Consider the following 24,052-nt stretch of genomic DNA (forward strand, 5'->3'; position numbering starts at 1 on the left):
TGTGGAGACATGAATCTGGGGGCAGAGATGAAAGGGGGACATGAAACTGGGGGCAGATGAAGGGTGTATATGAAACTGGGGGAGAGATAGAGGGGGGACATATAATTTACGGGTGACTGTAGGAGGATTATACCGTGTGCAGGCACATGAAAAATTAACGAGTGGGCGGAGTCAACACAAAAGTGGGCGGGGCTAAATTTGCCACAGCGCGCTACGCGCGCCGCACATTTTGTCCCTCTTTCAGTTCTTCAAAAGTTGGGAGGTGTGCATTTACCCTGGCCTAATATAAAAAAAAATTATCCTAGACAACGCCTTTAAATAGCAAGACACGTGCAACCTAGAGGAGGGAGAAACTTGCACCTCCCATTGATTATTTTTGGGGCAGTCCGTCCAGTTTTGCTATTTATATGTACAGCCTGCTACTTTATTATGGAGAGAAGCGAAATGTAATCCTTGTTAACAGCAGAAAGAGACGTGAGGGGACAATTGTCCATTTAATGGCCAATGCAGAAAATGTGCAACAATTTACAGTATATTACAAAGGGTATCTGGACGTGTGGCCGACTTTCCCATTATGTTTCAGAATTTTGCAGATTTTATTTCAATGCAAAAGGTGAAACGATTATAAAAGCTGTAGGACAATGAACGCATTCCATTCAGTTGTTGCTGTTGTTCACCACTGGTGAAATCTGCCAAAATTCTGCAGCATGCAATATATTTAGAAAATCTAGGCCGGTGGCGCCTGTGGATAAACCAGCACAAATCTGATAATATCACTAAAAATAAGCTCATCAGATAACAAGGGTGGTAAAGACGAGATACATCCGCACAAGAGGAAAAATACTAAATACAGGCCACATAGGTCCTCAGGTTAAAGGGACAAAATGCCAAGTTCAGTCTATTGCGGGGAGACAAAGGGGAAGGTTTTTTTTTTAAGAAAATGTCTTTCTGTAGATCATGAGCCCGATATAGGGCTCATAATGTACAGTTTTTCCCTATCAGTATGTCTTTGGAGGATGAGAGGAAATCCACAAAACACAGGGAGAACATACAAACTCCTTGCAGATGTCCTTGGCAGGATTCAAACCCAGGACTCCAGTGCTGCAAAGGTGCAGTGCTAACCACTGGGCCACCGAAGGGGAAGATTTATTGTTGTTTCTCTGCAATTTTTTGGAGGAAAAAAGTTGCAAACCTTGAATTTGCGACTTTTAAAATGCCAGCAGCAACAAAAATTTGAAAAAAAGACCTCTACCTGTATTCTGTCTCTTATCCTATTTTGTCATCACATAGGATAATGCACCCCAGTAGCCCCACAGAGTATGATGCACCCCAGTAGCCCCACAGAGTATAATGCTCCCCAGTAGCTACACGCAGTGCAATGCTCCACAGTGGCCCCACACGGTATAATGCTCCACAGTAACTCCACACAGTATAATACTTCACAGTGGCCCCACACAGTATAATGCTCCCTAGTAGCCCCACACAGTATAATGCTCCATGGTAACTCCACACAGTATAATGCACCCCAGTAGCCCCACAGAGTATAATACTGCACAGTAACTCCACACAGTATAATACTCCCCAGTAACTCCACACAGAGTATAATGCTCCCCAGTAACTCCACACAGTGCAATGCTCCACAGTAACTCCACACAGTATAATGCACCCCAGTAGCCCCACAGAGTATAATGCTTCCCAGTAACTCCACACAGAGTATAATGCTCCCCAGTAGCCCCACACAGTATAATGCTCCCCAGTAACTCCACACAGTGCAATGCTCCACAGTGGCCCTACACAGTATAATGCTTCACAGTAAATCCACACAGTATAATGCACCCCAGTAACCCCACATAGTATAATGCTCCCCAGTAGCCCCACACAGTATAATACTCCCCAGTAACTCCACACAGCATAATGCTCCACAGTGGCCACACACGGTATAATACTCCCCAGTAACTCCACACAGTATAATGCTCCACAGTGGCCACACACAGTATAATACTCCCCAGTAACTCCACACAGCATAATGCCCCACAGTGGCCACACACAGTATAATACTCCCCAGTAACTCCACACAGCATAATGCTCCACAGTGGCCACACACAGTATAATACTCCCCAGTAACTCCACACAGTATAATGCTCCACAGTGGCGCCACACAGTATAATACTCCACACAGTATAATGCTCCTCACATTGAAATATGAAAACGTTATGGTGTCAGAATATGCAAATAATGTTTTCTTTTCATTTTATACATTTTTTAAAGTTTAACAAGAACTGTTTGTGGCTAAGGCTCCATGTTGCTGAAACGCAGCTTTTTTTGTTGCAGATTTTGTTGCGTTTTCTTGAGTCAAAGCCAGGAGTGGATTGAGAAGGTAGAAGTATAAGAACTTGCTATATACAGTATTTACCATTCCTATTGTAGCCAATCTTCACTTTGGTACAAAAAACGCAGCAAAATATGCAACAAAAATGCAACTTTTTTGCAACATTGGGTCTTAGCTATGATATCACTGTGATCATACTGACATGGTACCATTAGGAAGTACATTTTGTTCAGCAAAAAACAAGCCCTGGCTTTTGCAAGATGGGATGTAAAAAAAAAGAAAAACAAAAAAATTACTTTGGCAGGAAGGGTATATGAGGATATTCCCATTAATGACATATATCTTGCACATGTCCCTAAATGACCCATGTGAATGAAGAGGAAGTAATATATGGTAGACGAAAAATTTGTCAAAGGAAATCTGGCCTGGATAAGGTGGTGGTTTTCTCAAAAAGGGGGGCTGTTGTAGAGGTTTCACTGCATTTGTATTCAACACAATCATGGCCATCAGTGTGGATCCTATATAATGAGAATGGATAGAATAGGTAGAAAGGGCCTGGGACCACCCCTGGAGAACCTGATCAATTACAAAATAAGTATCCCAAAAATGCTACTTGTGTGTGTGTATTCCACCAGAATACTGTCTATGGAACAGACATGTTATTGATAGTGTCTTGCCAAGTTGCTGAAGGGTTTCTGCTCTTGGTAGCACAAATAAAAATGGTGGTAGAGCAGGTTTGGGCAGAGTCAATGAAGTCATATGGTGTCACGTGTAGAAGTACAAGATCAAACCGGTTAGTCGGTGGTTATTAAAGCAACACAATTAAGACAAGTTATTAAGAAGAAAGACATATAAATAGGAAATTGAGCTGAAATGTTGTTATAAAATCTCGTAGGGACACAGTAAGTCCATGACCGCCCATTAGATAAGCTGTAGAGGTGTATAGTGATATAGATAGGGTTTTGCGCTCCAAATGGATTTTTCGCACTGACAACCTATGCAAAATAATCCCCCAGACATCAGCTGTTCCGGAAGCTTCCAGGTTCTGCTACTGTGAGAAGCGTTGTGATAAAAAACTATGCATGCAATGCTTTTTTGCTGCAGCCCACTATGCGGGGCCTTAGCTTCACACTACAATGTGGGGCCTTAAAAGGAACTTGTCACAGGGTTTTAGGGTCCCATACCTGCGTAAATTTTAGCCTCCCATCCCACATTATGGAGAACATTGTGTTACAGTCCACTGGAAGATGAGTCCAAGATATTGTTTCATTGCAGCGGCACTTGCATATCGTACCCGGTGAAGTCGAGGCCAATACACCTTTGTTTGACAGTGCAGGTACTCAAGGGGCAGGACTTGTGCCACATTCGTGACCGACAGTTTTGAGACTGATACAAATTTGTTTTTTTCACAAATGTTGCTGTTGCTGTCAGATGTTTCTTGGAGTTTATTACTGCTTGCCCACGCACTTTTTGAGGATTGATCACTCATGGAATTGAGTTACAAGTTATAATGCAGCCGAGGTGTCCTTGCCATACTCTGCCCACATTCATACAATGTGGTGGGTGAGGTGTGGATTGGGGGTTGTGGTGCACGTCTGGAACAAGTAAAGGCCTTGTGCAGCAACTCGGCAGAGGGATCAGAGAGTGCGGAATACAGTGGCACGGGCTGTGCCGCCTGCTAGGCCTGGTGCACTCCTCACACACTCCGAATCCTCCACGAGGCTGTGCAGTAAACGGGGATGCCTGTACTTCTTGTCTTTCCCCAGGGGCACTCCTTGCACTCGATACTGAGCTGTGTGGGTGCTGTTCAGGGGGTGCCCTGATGGTGATGCAGGCAACGACTCAGGAGTCCAGTAGTGGTAGGGTAAACCAAATAACTTTTATTGAACCAACAGATTCTCCAGCATTGCAAGATGACACTCAGCATGCAGTTTAATACACAATGTCCAAGACTTTAGAGTTTAGCCATGGCAATATAGACACTGCAGCACTTGATGTACTTTTCTCCTCTCTTCCTCTCGTACCACTCCCTAACTCAGCAGATAGGGGGCTGTATGGGGCCGTGGGTCCTGGTATGGAGCACTCCTGTAGCTCCTAATGACATAGACATCAAGGTCTCTTGGGAACCCCCAAAGTTCTCTCACTAACTCCGGGGCAGCCTCTGGTTGTACCTTGAAATAAGATGGCTTTGTTCTTTAGCTTCTAGGATGAGTTCTCCTGCTGTCTCACTCAGCAAGGTGTCTGGTACTGGAACGGTGCAATTAGATCTGAACTTCTCTACTTCTGAACTACTGGACCACTAACCACTGGACTGGACTTTCCAACCGCTGGACTAACTTTCCTACAGCTGCTAGAGAATATATACCCTTTCCTTAAACCCCTTCCCTGTGGCCTGTGATTGGTCAGGAGGTAGTGTGCATCATACAAACAAAAAGAAGGTGCAAAGATAAGTGCGTATGTACAGTAAAATGGCGGATACAATGGTGCTTCACCATAGACACATACACAGACAAGACACACAAGACACCCCGGGGCACATGTAACAAACACAAAACATATAGCAGCGTTGCTCTGAGATGCTGCACTTGCACCAAAGGAGCACCACAATATCATCCCTATATGCCTATATTCCACCAGTGTATATGTGCTGGTGCGGACTCCAGGGCTTATCTGTCTTCTCCACATGGATGGCTGTTACACTAGTTTGGGACATTGGCTATTGCTGCCATCTATGTGGTAACCATGTGCTGTATATGCATTACATAACTCACAATACAGTACAAACATCTTTATAGCTACGTAGCATCCTATAAAGGTGTATAACATAATATGTGGGACATAATTCATAATTCATCAAAAGAAGCGCCACTTACTTGTCTTTCTGTTGAATGGTGGATCAAGTTCTGCCCAGGCAGATATCTGGTTTCCTAGTTTTGCCTGCACCCGAAATGAATACGAGACACTTGCGAAAACCTCTTCTGTCACATTGCATTGGTAAGCGGAGATTTCCTGGCAGTTCTCGATCGGGTGCCAATAACCAGTCGTATAGCGCTTTTCATATTCCCTACCAAAACAAACCATTGTGGATAATGGCATATTAGACATGTGAAAAGACCTGTATACAGCGCCAATGAATGACCTAGATGGAGGACTTGGTACAGACTTTGCATTGGGGCCCAGGGGCTGTCACACCTCTGCATCCAAGCAAGGATCTGTGTCCATTTTGGTCGACCTTGACTATATACAACTATTCGACACAGTTAAATGTTCTCCATTGGCACTAGACAATAACATGTAATATAATATACCACGGCCCAGTACTGGGGGATGCAGGACCCATTAATGACTATGGTTACAGATAGGGTTAATCTCTGTAGATGCGAAAACACATATTTGGCATGGACATGCCACATGGGTAAACTAATATGGATAATGTTCTGCACTGTTTCCCAAAGTGCGAATGTTGACCCACTGGGGTTCATGTTAATATCTCTAGGGTCACAGATTTATGAAGTGCTGCAGATCTGATATGGCCACTGAAGGATGTCTCCATCAATAGCCATATAAGAGTCACGCATAAGAACCACATAAGGACCACAGTACCCGCCCTACCACGACCAATGAGCTCATTCTCCTCCCTTCTATCAACCTTTGCCAATGGGTGCCAATCAAGACCGGTCCAGCCCGCCATCCTACCAGCCAATAAGCATTGGCTCTTGTCATTCATGTGACAGCCTCTTCACTCACTCATTTCAGCCGGGACAGAGAAGGCGCCATAAAGGTGGTGACTGTAGTACACTATAGTGTATAGTAGTAGTGCCCCATAATTACTACTTGCGATAACTTCCCACACATAGACAGAAGATACAGGAAGACAGAAGAAAAGGAGACTAGGAGATAGCAGAAGAGAGCCTAAATACAGGAGCATGGAAAAATAGAGACAGAATACAGAAGGGAACTAAGAAGAGAGGCAGGGACTTAATTTTCAAGAGGGGCCAAGTACGATATAGGGTGGGGGGGATCCCAAACAAAAACCTCAGCCAAAAGTTTGTTTCGGCCTTAGAAAGTATGAGAACCACTGTGCTATAGTATACAGTAAGCTTACGGGAAACTCTAGGACGAATACTAATGGGGTACACTTGGTTGTCTCTATCACATGATGATCTCTGAGACATCATCTACTGTCAGTAGTGGGTGCAATGAGTGTTATGTGGTATTATCTATAGAGAGGTTAACTTCTATTGTAATCCTGTCTATCTTGTTTGTGATTTAAATGAAATGGTTGTTGCAAAGAAAGAATTGACAAATGTCTGTCTAGTATTAGGCTTAGTGGCCAGAGTGAAAATTTCAGGATATAAATACTTTTTTTTATAATAGATAATGACATGGGAAAAAAAAATTAAAAATCAAGTAAAAAATTTGTTTAGCATAAACAATTGGTTTAAAAAGTAGGTCATTTTCTTGTCACACTTTCCCTTTAATGACTGTGAGGAATGCCCCCCCCCCCTACCCCCCAAGAGTACTCGTAAATAGGGCTGAAATATAATACCAAGCACAGTGTATGGTATATGGTGTTGTACTTGGTATTCAGTAAAGAGGCCACAATGCTCATCTGAATGCTTCAACCTACTGATCTGTGGGGGTACTGGGAGATAGACCCTCACCAATCACAGATTGATGACCTATCCTAAGTCCTGGAAAACCCCTCGAACAGCAGCTCAGGCAAGATGGCTGCCCCATAATCATGTACAGAAAATACAATTAAAATATCTACACAAAGAAAAGAAAACCAGATAAAAATATATTTAAAAAAATATATATCTTTCTTCTAGTATTAATTAGAAGACAAATAAAGACAATATCACATGGCCACTATAAAACAAATACTAGGGATAGGAAGGAACTGGAATACCCCTCTAACATTTAAATTGAGTGATGACTCAGTGAGGACGGGGGGGGGGAGGGGTCTATGGTTTATTATGGTCTATGGGGTCCACGGGTAACCACTTTTTTATGCGGATTAGGTTTCTGTTTGGGGTGTCCACAAGCGGACACACTGAATGGATACTCATAAGCAGATTTTAACCTAGCCTAACCCCACCATTTTTATGATGCAGCTAGCTGTGGGCCTTTGGTCATCTTCAGCTGACTGCCGGCCCCATAGTCCTTCAGGTCCAGTTGTGGTCGCAACCCCTGAAACTGTGATCATTACACCACTGTAGGTGAGGTGCAGACACTATTTCCACACAAGCCTGCAAATAATGGACATCTTATAAGATAAATCTGAATGCACACTCATAGATTTTCTGGTCACATTTTTGTATATCTAAAATACTACGCAATATGTTGAGCCTGGAGATTGTAAATGTCTATTGTATTACTCAATCCATTGTGGCTTGTAAGTGCTGACTCAATTCATCTACATATTTGGCTCCATAGGGAAGCAGTTTTACAATTTCTTGGAACTGTTTTAGTGCAATTCCTGACCTGTCTGTACTGAGTACATTGAGTATTATCTCTTTATATATAGCCGTACACTGAGGTCACTGACAAATAAATATATAATACCCCAGGAGTTGTTGGAATGGAACTTTCTACGTGTGAATGCAATGATATATATATATATATATATATATATATATATATATATATATATATATGGTAAGTGATTGAGATACATAGAGAGGAAAGGAGAAGTTTATTGGGGAAAAATGTACATCTGAAAGGAGGTTCTAGTGTACCTGCCCCCAGTTTAATGCCCCCCCAAAAAAAATATTATGCCCTACTTCGGTACCAACTAAACATAATAAAACACTAATACTCATCTCTCCTCCTTCCCCTGCTGCCTTGTAGAAGTATCTGTTCTCAGAGGCCTCAGGGAGTTACAGGCGCGATGTTAGTGACATCATCACATTGCGCCTACAGCTCTTAGAGCGCACAGGATCGGGATGGTAGAACAGGGAGCAGATGCCTCCCTACGTCACCACTGTATGCAACTCATCTGTGTCCTCCGAGAGTCCAGGACATACCTTCCGCTGACCAAGACAGCGGGACAGGACCTGGAATCCAGGACTGTCCTGCTGAATCCGGAACAGTTGCTATGGGTTCTTTATGGTATCCTGTGGCACTCTTGCCCACAGATGTTAATCCTGGGCCTGTAGATCCTGTACACTGTTAGGCTGTCAAACCTGGCATGACAGGTCAAATGCTGAATTGGCAATAAATCTGGTGATCAAGCAGGCCAAGGAAGTGTTCCAATCTGGCATCCACATTCCAGGGACACTCTGGTTGTGTGTGGGTGAGCATTATGCTCCTGGAAAGTGTCAGATGGCCTCACGATGTCCTTCACATATCAATGAGCTGTTAGTGTCTCTCATATTTCTATTAAGAGTGACTGGCATACGCAATGGCTCCTCAGACATCAGCAGCTGAGACAATAATGCTTATCTCCTACTAGGTAACAGTCCAAACATTAATAATCCTCATCAGTTCCCATAGACATTTCCATTATTCTATAGCTATTCTAGGTTATTTTCATAATTTAACTGGAAAGTCACAAATATCAACCAAAAAGGTATGTAAAGGTATTGAGAAACAGGAAGTACACTCCCAAACTACAAGAAACCCTCACAGAACATCTTCAGAGACACTTCCTTGAAATACAAAGTAATAAAGACAAACACAAGAACCAAAATGTGACTCAGTCATTACCCTTGTGATTCAACGGAATAAGAAAGATTTCCAGCGACCATTACTGGATCCCACTGTAGAAAATGCTTCAGGTTGATGGAGACTATTGAGATATTTTCTGGGGCTGGAAGTTGGTGGTCTAAAATGAAAAATCAGAAAATAAGAAATTGAAGGATATCAAGACCCGCATGGTTAACATCAATATGTTCCAGGGTAACAGGAAAAAGCAAACATTTCTACAGATTTTGCCCCTGATCTATGACAAAGCCAAAGCATATCGTGGTCACAGGCTTGAGTTACAGTACGTGGAAGAGATGTGTAGATGTTTTACCCTGTGTGCATAAAACCTAAGAAAAAAATGATAGGATGGGGCTTACACAGCCATTTTGCCTTCAACTCCCATCACGGCACCAAAAATCGATGTGTTGCCTTGCAACTCCTGCCCGATTGTAAATAAATAAAGTGGCATTGCAACCCCAAGGATGCTAGGACTATGACTTTGACTCCCCCCCCAAAAAAAAAAAAAATCCAGCAGTGCTCAATTTTTTGTGACATTTCCATCGACTTATATTAGTGAAGGAGAAGCAGGGTGACACTGTGACTTTGAGTCGCATGACAAGAGTCGTAGCCAAAATCATCATGTAGTTACCACCTTATAACCTATAAGCTTGTTCCATAAATGATCAACCACCTATGAAAACCCTTTGTAGGACCAAATTATAACTGGATACAATGGGGTCATTTTTACTCTTCTGTATGTCTGGCTGTTTACTTTTACAACTATTGATTTTTGGTAAAATATTATTAAAAAACTTCATTATCATAAATGTAGGGGGATTTTCTGTTTTCCTGTTTCAGTAAAGCAAGTGATCAGACCAGATTTTTTTTTTTTTCTTCAAATTCTTTCCTAGTTATCATGAAAACCAGTTTTACATTTTTGTCTGAGAAAGACAACGAAATCACATACAATACAATAACATAAAGTTATGATTTCAAAAGTGCAAAGTAAATAAAAACCTGAAGGCGGAAATATCGACTTCTAACGCTAGGTTCACACTTACATTGGGTTTCCATTCTTTGGGTCGGCTTGGGAACCCTGAAAAACAGAAACCCAATCCGCTTAAAAAATGGTTAGCCACAGAAGCCCGTGGAACCGTAGACTATAATGGGGTCTGCCTAGTTTTAGCCCAATTTCCACCTGAAAAACACAATTTCGTCTCCACATTTTTCGAGTGGAATGGGAGACGAAATCCCTGAACGGTAAGCAAGTGCAGAGGTGAACCCAGCCTGATTTAGACTACATTCTTATATACATGGTAAAATCACAATTGTATGTATTCTTGTATTCCAGACGTGTACTATACATGTTTCGGTCACATCTTATGCATTAGCAACATTAATATATGTGCTCCATTATGTTTTCCAGTGACAACACTGACTGGCAGGGATTCAGGGCCGAGACCAGGAGGGGAGACAAAGTAGTCTGGATTTTTAAAGAAAGTCTATCAGGTCCACAATACTTTGCAAGCCAGTAATGGTGGCATATAAATCCCTTTAATAGCGGCAGAAACATACCATTGTGGCCACAAACCAATGAGGCAATCCAGAGATGCTAATTTTTTTATGGACATGCAAATCACCCTGCAAGTGCATTTGGGGAGGGGCCTGATTTGGGAGATTTGCCTATAGACTCAAGCAGAGGCTGCAAATTTCATTCACAGGGACACAACTGGGTCACAATATCAGGTGAGAGTTGAAGCACCTGAAACTTTCTGTAGGCAAGTCAGGTGCCGCCCCCAGTGCACTTGCAGACTGATTTGCATATTCATAAAAAGATGACTATCTCTACATTGCTTCATTGGTTTGTGGCAACAGAGACATGTTTCTGCTCCCATTAAAGGCCTCTACATGGCAGTAATATTGGCATTTTGGATTCAATAGACTCCATTTAAGGCAGGAATTTAGGCAAGAGAGATTTGATACAATCAATTGGCAGTAGATACAAGCAATTGATTCTATCCATGTCAGGTGGAGGCATTGTTGGACTGATGGTTGAGGAGCAGTTTAGGATAGTAAGAGGATAAAGAGCATTGAAAAGTTTGGAGGATTGAAGGCTGTCAGCTGCAATGAAGGACTCCAGAAGAGAGGGAAGGCAATCAGAACAATCTCATGAGTAGTGGAGATGGGGCTGTCAATGACAGACTGGAGGTTGTATGTTGGGTGGGATCTATGAACTGGACAAAGGCCCCATTGAGTAGCTCCGAAATGTCTCATGGATGAATAAAGGAGCCACTCTCTCTCTACTGAATGGTTGGAGTGCTGCTTTATCTTTGCATTCATACTTTTGAGTCAGTGGTCTCAGCAGTACTTGCACCCGATCTCCTGTCCCAGTGGTGCTGCTGGCTTGTGTTTGCGAATAGAGACAAAATGTAGGATAAAGCAGAATTGGGTAAAACTTTGTAGGTTAATATGAGGATTTTGAATGGTTTTCAATATGTGATGGGCAACCAGACAATATTGGACTTGCCCACCAGAGTACCAGAAGATCCTCCAGTTAGCCCAAAATAACACAATAATTGTCCAGCAAAAGACACTGTAATTTATAGAAACATGATGAATATATTCCCCTTACACTTAGATACATCTGGCATATATGCGACTCATAAGGCACATTTCATATACAGGCTGTTCATACATTTGACTTGGATATAACACACATCATTCACCTATTGTAACATGTAAGCCACTGACATATTAGATGTATGAAGCACACACCGCTCACATATTACCCATACAGCACACATGCCGCACACATATTATACACATACAGTCATGGCCAAACGTTTTGAAAATGATACAAATGTTAATTTTTACAAAGTCTACTGCTTCAGTTTTCCTAATGGCAATTTGCATATACTCCAGAATGTTATAAAGAGTGATCTGCTTAACAGCAATTACTTGCAAAGTCAATATTTGCCTAGAAAATGAACTTTATCCCCCAAAACACATTTCAACATCATTGCAGACCTGCCTTAAAAGGACCAGCTAATATCGTTTCAGTGATTGCTCCATTAACACAGGTGTGGGTGTTGATGAGGACAGGGCTGGAGATCAATCTGTCATGATTAAGTAAGAATAACACCACTGGACACTTTAAAAGGAGGCTGGTGCTTGGCATCATTGTTTCTCTTCTGTTAACCATGGTTATTTCTAAAGAAACACGTGCAGCCATCATTGCACTGCACAAAAATGGCCTAACAGGGAAGAGTATCGCAGCTAGAAAGATTGCACCTCAGTCAACAATCTATTGCATCATCAAGAACTTCAAGGAGAGAGGTTCCATTGTTGGCAAAAAGGCTCCAGGGTGCCCAAGAAAGACCAGCAAGCGCCAGGACCGTTTCTTAAAAGTGTTGCTGCTGGATCGGGCTACCAGCAGTGCAGAGCTTGCTCAGGAATGGCAGCAGGCAGGTGTGAGTGCATCTGCACGCACTGTGAGGCGGAGACTCTTGGAGCAAGGCCTGGTCTCAAGGAGGGCAGCAAAGAAGCCACTTCTCTCCAGAAAAAAACATCAGAGACAGACTGATATTCTGCAAAAGGTACAGGGAGTAAGACTGCTGAGGACTGGGGTAAAGTCATTTTCTCTGATGAATCCCCTTTTCGATTGTTTGGGACATCTGGAAAACAGCTTATTCGGAGAAGACAAGGTGAGCGCTACCACCAGTCTTGTCTCATGCCAACTGTAAAGCATCCTGAAACCATTCATGTGTGGGGTTGCTTCTCAGCCAAGGGAATCGGCTCTCTCACAGTGTTGCCTAAAAACACAGCCATGAATAAAAAATGGTACCAGAATGTCCTCCAAGATCAACTTCTCCCAACCGTCCAAGAACAGTTTGGCGATCAACAATGCCTTTTCCAGCATGATGGAGCGCCTTGCCATAAAGCAAAGGTGATAACTAAATGGCTCAGGGAACAAAACAGAGAGATTTTGGGTCCATGGCCTGGAAACTCCCCAGATCTTAATCCCATTGAGAACGAGTGATTATGAAGATAATCTTGTTTCCCTTAGTCCTAACAGCGGCACAATGTGGGGTATTTCTGCCCCTGTGTGCTGGTAGGACAGGCGGATATTTAATTAGCCAATCAAATGCGTGGCAGGCCCTATAAGAGGGCACAAGAACCTCCCCTCTGCGTGTAAATACAAAAGTACCTCCATTACATTTATATACAGTTTTATACATAAGATATGATTCCCAGGGTGGGAAATCTTGTGCCGCTGTTAGGACTAAGGGAAACAAGATTATCTTCATAATCACTCGTTCCCTGTCGTCCTCAACAGCGGCACAATGTGGGGATATAGCAAGCAGGTCCCCAAGATGGGTGGGACAAACCCATGACTGAACTTAAACTGGTCTGGGCAAAGGCAGTGGAATCTGCCACTTGGTCCTTCAGGCGGTAATGCCAAATGAAGGTGGATTCAGATGCCCAAGAGGCAGCTGCATATATTTGGTCCACAGACAAAGCACTTCTTTCTGCCCGTGAAGTGGACACTGCCCTGGTTGAATGGGCATGAAGGAAAGATGGAGCCGACAGCCCTTGGGCGGTATAGGCGACTCTAATAGTCTCGGTAACCCACCGGGATATTGTAGCTTTGGCGGCTTTGGCGCCCTTGTTTTTCCCCGTGTAGCTGACCAACAGGTTTTCAGTCCACCTAAAGGGGCGAGTGCGCTGCAAGTAGATCTGCAGGCATCTAACCACATCCAGCTTGTGCCATCTTTCTTCTTCAGCAGAAGAAGGGAACGGAAAAAATACTGGAAGGGAAATCAGTTGGTTCCTGTTTACAGCAGATGGCACCTTGGGACGAAACCCAGGGAGGAACCTAAGCTGTACATGGTCAGAGAAAAAGGTGGTATATGGCTCCTCAGCGGACAAAGCTTGTAGTTCACTAACGCGTTTGGCAGGTGTGACTGCCAATAGCAGCGCCATTTTGCCGGTTAGCGACTTGAGGGAGACCTCTTCCAGAGGTTCAAATGGCTGGCCACATAGGGCGTTCAGGACCGGAATAAGGTCCCATTGGTGGACAGGGGTGTTTACCACCGGTCTCAGCCTAGTTGCCCCTTTAATAAAGGTGCTCACTAAAGGATCCTGAGACAAACGCCTCCCCAGATAGGCGGACAGGGCCGCTACGTGTACCTTGAGTGTGGCCGCAGCAAGACCTCTGTCTAGTCCGTCTTGAAGGAAGTCCAGGATCGCCTCCGTAGGGGGATCGGTGGAGTCCACTTGATGCTGCAGACACCAGGCATTAAAGATGTTACCTATTCGACGGTAGTTCCTGTTAGTCGAATCTGCTCTGGCGCTGGATAGGGTCTTCAAGACGGCTTGTGACAGTCCTCTATTTCTCAATAGGGACTGGTCAACCTCCAGGCTGTCAGGTTGAGTCTCCTCAGATCCTGGCATCTCAGCTCTCCTTGGGTTACCAGGTCTGGGAGTGGGGGAAGCCTCCAATATATGCCCTGATTCATTTGTATGAGCTGAGCAAACCAAGCCCTTTTTGGCCAGAACGGGATTATGGCTATTCCCGAGGCTTGGTCCTGTCTTATTTTTATCAATACCTTCGGTATGATTGGAATTGGAGGGAATATGTAAAACAGCCTGAACCTCCATGGGATGGACAGGGCATCCACCGCCAAGGGATTGTCCTCCTGGTACAGAGAGCAGAAGGTCCCCACCTTGGCGTTGAGTCGGGTAGCCATAAGATCGACCTCCGGGAGACCCCATCTCTGGACGATCTGTTGAAATACGTCTGGATTGAGAGACCATTCTCCTGATACGGTAATACCCTGACTCAGCTGATCCGCTACTATGTTCAGGGAGCCCTTTATGTGAACAGCGGATAACTGGACCAGATTCTTCTCCGCCTAGGCAAATATGAGATTCGTCTCTCTCAGCAAGGTTGGTGACCTGGTGCCCCCTTGTTTGTTTATATAGACTACCACCGTCATATTGTCTGACCGGTTTTTGACAGACTTGCCTTTCAATTCTGGGGCAAAGTGTACTAGGGCCAGGTACACTGCTCTGAGTTCCTTGAGATTGGATGACCCCAGCTCCGGACATCTCCATCGTCCTTGTACAGTTTTGTCTTGACAATGGGCTCCCCATCCCCACTGGGATGCATCTGTTGTCAACAGGGTCCACACTGTCGGGACCGTGGACCTTCCGTCTTTCAGGTGTATCCACCATCTGAGGGAAAGACGGGTAGCGGGAGAAAGGCAGATCTTCTTGTGCAATCCCCGTGGAGACCTGTTCCAGGTTCTCAACACTTCCATCTGCAGGGGACGCAAATGCCATAAAGTCCAAGGCACCACCCTGGCCGAGGATGACATCAGGCCCAGGACTCTCATGGCGGTCCGGATGGTTACCTGCCAAGTGCGCAATAGGAATCGTGCACTGGCTTGGATTCTTTCCTTCCTTGGACTGGAGAGGAAGATCTGCATCGCTTCTGAATCCACTATAAATCCGAGGAATTTTCTTCAGGTGGATGGAACGATTTCAGACTTCTCCCAATTGATAATCCTAACTCCTGTAGGAAGTTGATGGCAAGGTTGAGCTGCTGGAGGAGGGCAGCAGGAGACTGAGCTTTCAGTAGCCAGTCGTCTAGATAAGGGACGATGAAAAGACCCTGAAGTCTGAGGGCCGCGGCGACCGGAGAAATCACCTTGGTGAATACCAGTGGGGCGGATGTGATGCCGAATGGCAGAGCTGTGAATTGATAGTGCTCCCTGTGGCCGGCCATAGCGACGGCAATCCTGAGGAACTTCCTGTGGAAATGAGCAATGGGGACATGTAGATAGGCGTCCCTCAAATCGAGGGTAACCATCACCTCTCCTGGCTGAAGAAAGCCACGGAATCCACGGTTTCCATTCGAAATGACCTCTTCCTGATAAACCGATTGAGGTACCTCAGATCTATTATCATCCTCCAGCCCCCGGTGAACTTGGGGACCAGAAAGACGGGGGAGTAGACTCCCAGACCGAGGTCTGAGGCTGGTACCTTCTCCAGGGCGCCCTTGGTAACATATTCGGCAACCAAGGCTTCTAGACTGGCCTGCTGAGAAGGTGGAAGAGTTTGGGTGGAAACGAACCGATCTGGAGGTGGAAGATGAAAGTCGATGTGATACCCGTGTTGTATGATCTTCAACACCCATGGGTCTTGGATATGGGAGAACCATGCTCTGGAAAAGGAGGAAAGACGTCCTCCCAGGAAGGGGGGCCACAGGGAGCTGCCCCACGTCAAAACTCAGGCTTCCTCTTGGTGTCCTCCTTGGAAGCGCCACGACCAGCTCCCCTAGGGCGATATCTAAAACGCCGTTGTTGGGAAGGGCGTCTATAATTAGAGGAAGAACCTCTGCCTCTAGAGGGAGCACGTCTGCCCCTGGATGCTTGAGGTAGGGACCTTCCCCTACCTTCAGCTAATCCCTCCATAATGGCGTCTAAGCTTTGGCCAGACACCCTTCCCGGCTCAAAGGGGAGAGCACAGAGTGCTGCTTTAGACGCAAAATCTGCCCGCCAAGGCTTTAGCCAAAGGGGTCTACGGGCCGCAGTAGACAACGCCATAGATTTGGCGGAGATTTTTAATTGATGGCAGGAGGATTCCGTCAAATAATCTGCAGCCCTATGAACTCTTTTCATAGAGGCCAGAATCTCATCTCTGTCTACGCCCAAGTCTATATCCCGCTCCAAGGCGGCTAAGCGGTTGCGCAAAAAGTCACCAACCATAGAGGAGGCTATGGCCACAGAGGCTTGCGCGGAGGAAGCTGAGTAGACCTTCTTCAGAACGGAGTCCGCCCTACGATCCAGAGGGTCCTGAAGATTTGAACCATCTTCCAAGGGCACCAGGGTTCTGCGGGACAGCTTTGCTACGGCCAAATCCACCTTCGGGGGAGGCCCCCAGGAATCCCACTGGGTAGTGTTAATAGGAAACAAACTCTTGAAGATCCTGGAAAGCGAATGTCCTTTCTCTGGCTGTTTCCACTGCTGCGCCATAAGGTCGGTCAGCGTGGCGTCCGCATGGAAGGCAATATGTCCCCCAGAGGCAGACGTGGAGGCTTCCCCGTCAACATCTCGGCCCACTGTAGACCGGATGGACTTCAGCAGCCTGCCCGTTTGTTCATAATGGAACGCAGTTCTGCTGGAATAACTGAGTCGTCCTCGGAGGAATCATCCTCTGCCACCCGCAGGTGTTACAAGGGGGGGGGGGAGAGACGAGGAACGGAGCTCAGAGCATGGTCTCCTGGTGAGCTGAGACAAGGTGCCATGGATCCCTTTGAGGGAATCATCCTGCAAAACAAAAAGGAGAGTACAAGCAAGGGAAAAACTATTTACCCAAGCGATGCCCAAACTCACCATCTCCTTGACCCAGGCCATCATATCTCTGGGAGAGGGCTCCACAGGTGGAGGACCTCTGCACCCGCGACAACGGGCCCACTCATAGCCTGAAAATAGGCAAGTTATAGGACCAGTAGTACCCCGCAGGGCACAACCTTTCAAGCCGCTACCTACCATCAGGGAGCGGTGTGTCGCAATCGAAGCAGGAAAGATGTTTCCTCTTGGAAGAGGTTTTCCTCCTACCATCCCCAGGAGGGGTAGTAGAGGATGACATATCCTACAGAGAGAGATAATAGACCATGCAACACTGTCACCATGACATCATACCAGCTTTTAAAAAAAGGGTAAATCTTACCAGGTCCAGTAGACCGGACAGCGAGGTGACTTGGCGCCCAACGTGCGACTCGAACCCACGACCTTGAGATTAAGAGTCTCATGCTCTACCGACTGAGCTAGCCGGGCTGGCGCTGTGAACAGGATCTGAACCTGTGTGGGGAGACCCCATTGGATTTCGAGTCCAAAACCTTAACCACTCGGCCATCACAGCCGGTTCCCAATAAAGTTTGCAAACTGGAAAAGAGTTCAAGATCAATGAACACCACAATCGCACGCCTTCAGCAGATACTGCAGGAAGGTCTCTGACACCAGGCCAGCCAGCCTCTTAATTCTGGCCGGCTGGAAGTGGGCGGAGCCACAATCAAAGCAGGTGAGGCAACCAGCCCAGACAACTAACCCTGTAATCAGGGGTCTGCAAAGATATACATTCCCCCCCACCAAGAGGCCCTTAACACGGGCACTTACCCCCACATCTCCCCGTCTTTTCCGGCCTTTAATAAGGCCTGAATCTTCCCTGAGTGAGCGGCCGCCAGCGCCAGGCCGTTGCCATGGCGCTATGATACTTCCGGCGAAACCGGAAGTGCGCGCTTACAGCGGCCGGCGGGGAACAGGATACACAACAGTGTGGTTCCACCCGCCGGCAGTCCGTGCGGCCACCAGAGGCGGCATGCGGAGTCCCCGGACTCTCACCAAAATGTCAGGTAAGTCACAAGGAGCAGGGGAAGTGGAGGAGAGGGGGGGCAGGGGGGATAGAGGGGGGTAGCCACACATGGCTAACAAGCACCTTCTCCCCGCAGGGCACAGAAGGTGACAAGAAGAAAACAACCGCTCAGGAGGTGAGTGATCCTGCTGAGCTTCTCAAAGAGGACACAAGTCCTCCCACCTGTCCTCTGTCCACACAGGACAGAAAAAAACACGCAGAGGGGAGGTTCTTGTGCCCTCTTATAGGGCCTGCCACGCATTTGATTGGCTAATTAAATATCCGCCTGTCCTACCAGCACACAGGGGCAGAAATACCCCACATTGTGCCGCTGTTGAGGACGACAGGGAACTTGTGGTCAATCATCAAGAGACGGGTGGACAAACAAAAACCTACAAATTCTGACAAAATGCAAGCATTGATTGTGCAAGAAAGGACTGCTATCAGTCAGGATTTGGTCCAGAAGTTGATTGAGAGCATGCCAGGGAGAATTGTAGAGGTCCTGAAGAAGAAGGGTCAACACTGCAAATATTGCAACGCTGCATTAACTCATTCTAACTGTCAATATAAGCTTTTGTTACTCGTAATATGATTGCAATTATATTTCTGTATGTGATAAAAACATCTGACAAACACAGAAAAACCAGAGGGCAGCAGATCATGTGAAAAAAAAATTATTTGTGTCATTCTCAAAACTTTTGGCCATGACTGTACAGCACACATGCTGCACACATATTATACACATAACGCACACATATTATACACATACAGCTGACACACTGCTCACATATTATACACATAACGCACACATACAGCACACACTGCTCACATATTATACACATGCCGCACACATATTATACACATACAGCTGACACACCGCTCACATATTACATATATAGCACACCTAGCTCACATGTTAGACACATACAGCACAGATTGCCCTAATCATCCCATTCCCTTTAGCAATGACTAAGACATATTTTATGTAATCCTCCTCAGCTTTCGCTCCCCAGAGCTCTCTGATGTTTTCATTGTCTTTGGCTGCCAGCTGGGGTGGCCCTTTTTCCCTCTGGCCCCATTTGCAGATGAACCTGCTGTACAGGTAGTATGTCCGCCATTGGTAAAACTGCTAGTGTAATGGCTGCACTGCACAGTCTAAAGTAGTATATTCACTGCCAATGGTCAACTGTACAATAGTATTAGTACGTGGACATGTCCTTTAATTTAATGAATAATACAGAGTATATGCTGAACGGATGTGATGAAAATACATATTAATACATATTCATCATTATCCTTATGGAAATAAAAGGGGCTGACAATAATGACACTGAACCTACCATGCAAGATCTGGGAAACTAGCACAAGGAATTATCACTGGCATCTAGGACAAAATGGCTAGTAGTCCACAGTATAGATGATTTCATATCAACTCATCACACAGAGCAGCAATTGATCCACAAGTATGTACAACCATGTGGTGTTCTGGAGCAAGTTCAAATTTGGATGTAAAGTTTTCCACCCGCCAGTTCAGAATCTAGTATACACACTGCTGTCAGTCAATCTACAGTATTGTGTAAATGCTTCTGCTAGTCAGTCCACAGCAGTATAAATACCACTGCTATCAGTCCACAGTAGTATATAAACACTGCCCCATCAGTCCACAGTAGATTGTAAACACTGCCCCCATCAGTCCACAGTAGAGTGTAAATACTGTCCCCATCAGTCCACAGTAGAGTGTAAATACTGTCCCCATCAGTCCACAGTAGAATGTAAACATTGCCCCATCAGTCCACAGTAGTGTATAAACACTGCCCCCATCAGTCCACAGTAGAGTGTAAATACTGTCCCCATCAGTCCACAGTAGAATGTAAACATTGCCCCATCAGTCCATGGTAAAGTGCAAATACTGCCCCCATCAGTCCAAAGTAGTGTATAAACACTGCCCCATCAGTCCACAGTAAGTGTAAACACTGCCCCCATCAGTCCACAGTAGAGTGTAAATACTGCCCCATCAGTCCACAGTAAAGTGTAAATACTGCCCCCATCAGTCCACAGTAGTGTGTAAACATTGCCCCCATCAGTCCACAGTAAAGTGTAAATACTGCCCCCATCAGTCCACAGTAAAGTGTAAATACTGCCCCCATCAGTCCACAGTAGTGTATAAACACTGCCCCCATCAGTCCACAGTAGTGTATAAACACTGCCCCCATCAGTCCACAGTAGTGTATAAACACTGCCCCCATCAGTCCACAGTAGTGTATAAACACTGCCCCATCAGTTCACAGTAGTGTAAACATTGCCCCCATTAGTCCACATTAGAGTGTAAACACTGCCCCCATCAGTCTATAATAGTGTATAAACACTGCCCCCATCAGTCCACAGTAGTGTGTAAATACAGTCCCCATCAGTCCACAGTAGTGTGTAAACACTGCCCCCATCAGTCTATAATAGTGTATAAACACTGCCCCCATCAGTCCACAGTAGTGTGTAAACATTGCCACTATTCAGTCCACAGTAGTGTAAACACTACTACCATCAGTCTAAAGGAGAGTGTGACTACTGCTTTCCATAGTCCACAGTAGGCTGAGGCCCCATGTTGCAGAGACATAGTCAGTCCCCAGTGTAGGGCCACAGTCACTCTCCAGTCTAGGGTATATACCACCGCTGCTTATTCCACAGTCCAGTATAAATTCTGCTGCTGGTCACTCCACATTTCCTCCTGAAACACGTAGTGATGATGAATTCTGATATTATCGGACTACATTCTCATCATATCCAGGTGGAAATAAAAGACTGAGAGTAATGAGGCCGAACCAACCTCCATTCTGGCTCCTGGGAAAGTAATACCCCAGATTCTCACTGTGACACAATGACTAGTCCACTATATACAGTACACAACGTCCATTGTTTTTTTTGTTATTCCAACACGGGGCAGCCATTAAGCCTCAAGTATATGCTAAATGTGGTTTTTGGAGCAAGTTCAGGTTGTTTTGCTCAATGTCCTCTCAAATTTCCAGTGTAGCCACATGCCAACCCCTCATGACTCCATGCAATGATTTCCAAATTCCTTGTCATTCTGTGCTTATTGTTTTCTAGGTAAACCTGCAGAACTTGTTAACCTCCCCCCCATCAATACATGATTTATGTCCACACATGGTGACACGCAATGGCTTATAGAAAATAGTATATTGTATATTGAGTAAGTCAATAGGCTGGACACTTTACAGATAGCTCGTGAGGGATCCAACATATAGCAGAATGGCTGATATCCTTGTGGATCACACAGAAATGCAGAGTATAACAAAAAAAAAAATCAGGATTTCTGATATCCCCATAGCAGGATATAAACAGGGGAGGGATCTAGGTATTCCGTTCGGGGGGAGAAGTTCCCATGCAGACTCCCCGATTGGGTTACCAAACGCAGATGTGAACCAGGTGTTAAATAACAAAGACCATTTTAATACTGAAAAGATACAATATAGACTAAAAGGGATTAGAAACTGGTACATCCCTGGCAAAGTATTATAAGATATACATAGTAAGAGGGCAAACGACACCATAAAGCCCTACATACATACACTCACTCATCCTGAGTCAGCCTCCTATGGTAGGGTGGCAGTAGCCGACAACTCTGAGCCAACAATATATGATTATAATACACTGTTAAAGGGGTTATGTGGACTTTGTCACATTTTTTATACTGATGATCTATCCATATCTGCTATTATATCAGGATGGAGGGAGGGTCCAATAACCGGACCACATGATCATATATACTGGCCAACTTCTGTCATGAGAAGATATACAGTGGACAGAGCTGGAACAGAAGATGCCGTCCACTGTATAGCGGTGAAACCACACCATGGCAGCTGAAACCTAGAAAAATCCCTGTAGGGAGGCTTCACAGACAGCAGACTTATCACACATTTCTGTGACTGTTTCATGAGGTTTATGGATTTCCATGTGCTCGCTCCGTAATCGGGTGAATGGAAATAATTTTTAATTGCAGAAATTTCTATAACAAACCAGCTCCATGTGAATTCATCCTTATTGGACTCATCTCTCTATAGACATCTATTACACAGATATTACACATTGACTTGTTTTAGGACGTCGTTCTGTGTACAATCCTACCTGCCAGGAAGCCAGGAATCAGGACCATCAGTATCACTAGGAGTTCATATCCTTGGAGCCTGCCCATGGTCTGTTCACATTACTGGAGTCCCATATCATTAGATTCCACGCTGAAGGACTAAGTTCAGTCTCCATACTCTGATCAGAAGAAGCTCGGCTCAGCGATACTGTCTACACTCATATCTGACACCACACTGAGACCTGGAAATCCTGTTCTTCTAAACTTGTCTCAGGAGGAGGGGCCAAGACAACAACTGCAGGTATGAAGAATATCCTCCTACCCATGGTAAACCAGTCGTGTAGAATGTAGTCTTCCTGTGTGGTTAGGAAATGAATGAAGTCTCAGTGGTAACCCAAATGGCAGCAGAAAGTTCTGTGTACCCCTCTTTAAGTCCTTGTACATTGAAATAGTGAGGTATGACTACAGGGCGCTCATTCTGGGGTCTCATAACGGTTAGAGACACTAAACAAGCTTTAGGCCTCATGGACACGACCGAGGAAAGGACGACTTTATGGCAGAATGACCTCCAAGTGTCTTCTGTTCTCCATTGACTTCAGTGGTGGGTTCTATTCCATTCCAAAGTCACAGAGCAGGATAGGACCCGCTCTATAATTTATTATCGGAATGGAATGGAGCATTGGACGCCCCTTCGGAAGAGCCTCGGCCTGCACACTTGGTCGTGTCCATGAGGATTTACACTTGTGTGGTATAGTTTAAAATAGTAATGCAATAATACATGCAACTATCATTGAAGGGGATGTCCATCTGGTTGGTGGATGGCTGACAGCCGACCTCAGCATGGATCAACTTTTCTAAACTGTCTACTAAATAATGTGTGGATCCAGAGTATTTTTTTTACAATGTTCATCTAGGACAGGGGTAGGGAATAGAGATGAGCGAACACTGGACGTAGCCATTCATTTCTATGGGAGCGTGCTCATCTCTAGTAGGGAACCTTCGGCTCTCCAGCTGCTGTGACACTACAACTCCCAACATGCTCCATTCACTTCCATGGGAGTTCTAAGAACAGCAGAGCACATGTGCATGTTGGGAGTTGTAGCCTTGCAATAGCTGGAGAGCCGTACATTCCCTACCTCTGATCTAGGAGTATAACATTCTGTATGGGAGATCCCTGAAACTAAATGTAAACCGAGCCTAAAGTCCTGCTTTCCTTGGTGGCTAGGTAGACTATGGGCCCCCAAGAAGTTCAGCTGAGAAGAGTTTAGTTCCACTGCAACTCTTCTAGTTTTACCATCACAAGGTATATCAGGTCTAGGTTAGCCCATGTTCAGATAGCGATTTGGTCACATCGCTAAAACCAAATATAGGTCGCCAGGGCTGTTTTAACCCATTGGTGGACCTCCCCATGCTGCTGAGAAACCTCATAATAGACACCTCAGCTGCTGCAGAATCCCATAGTATATACCTCAGCTACTGAGGTGTATATTATTCTGAGTGGTCTGTTTAAGGGGGTTCGG

The 24,052-nt window shown here is 45.2% G+C and overlaps 1 protein-coding gene and 1 non-coding gene across 2 annotated transcripts in view; both read right to left on the minus strand.

Moving 5' to 3' along the window:
* The window catches only part of IL20RB (interleukin 20 receptor subunit beta), a 33,571-nt gene extending 10,811 nt beyond the window's left edge, over positions 1 to 22,760 (minus strand). The window contains exons 1-3 of the mRNA XM_075266794.1: positions 22,574 to 22,760; positions 9,041 to 9,158; positions 5,203 to 5,393 (exon numbers count right to left, since the gene is read on the minus strand). Of these exons, the coding sequence (XP_075122895.1) occupies positions 5,203 to 5,393; positions 9,041 to 9,158; positions 22,574 to 22,640 (376 nt within the window). The 5' untranslated portion in view covers positions 22,641 to 22,760. The remainder of the gene's footprint in view (positions 1 to 5,202; positions 5,394 to 9,040; positions 9,159 to 22,573) is intronic.
* On the minus strand, positions 17,866 to 17,947 carry TRNAS-CGA (transfer RNA serine (anticodon CGA)). Its single transcript has one exon. It is a non-coding gene; the product is annotated as a tRNA-Ser (tRNA).
* Positions 22,761 to 24,052: the final 1,292 nt, after the last annotated feature.

This window comes from Leptodactylus fuscus, chromosome 3 (genome assembly GCF_031893055.1).
Source record: "Leptodactylus fuscus isolate aLepFus1 chromosome 3, aLepFus1.hap2, whole genome shotgun sequence".
In the NCBI taxonomy this organism is placed as follows: Eukaryota; Metazoa; Chordata; class Amphibia; order Anura; family Leptodactylidae; genus Leptodactylus; species Leptodactylus fuscus.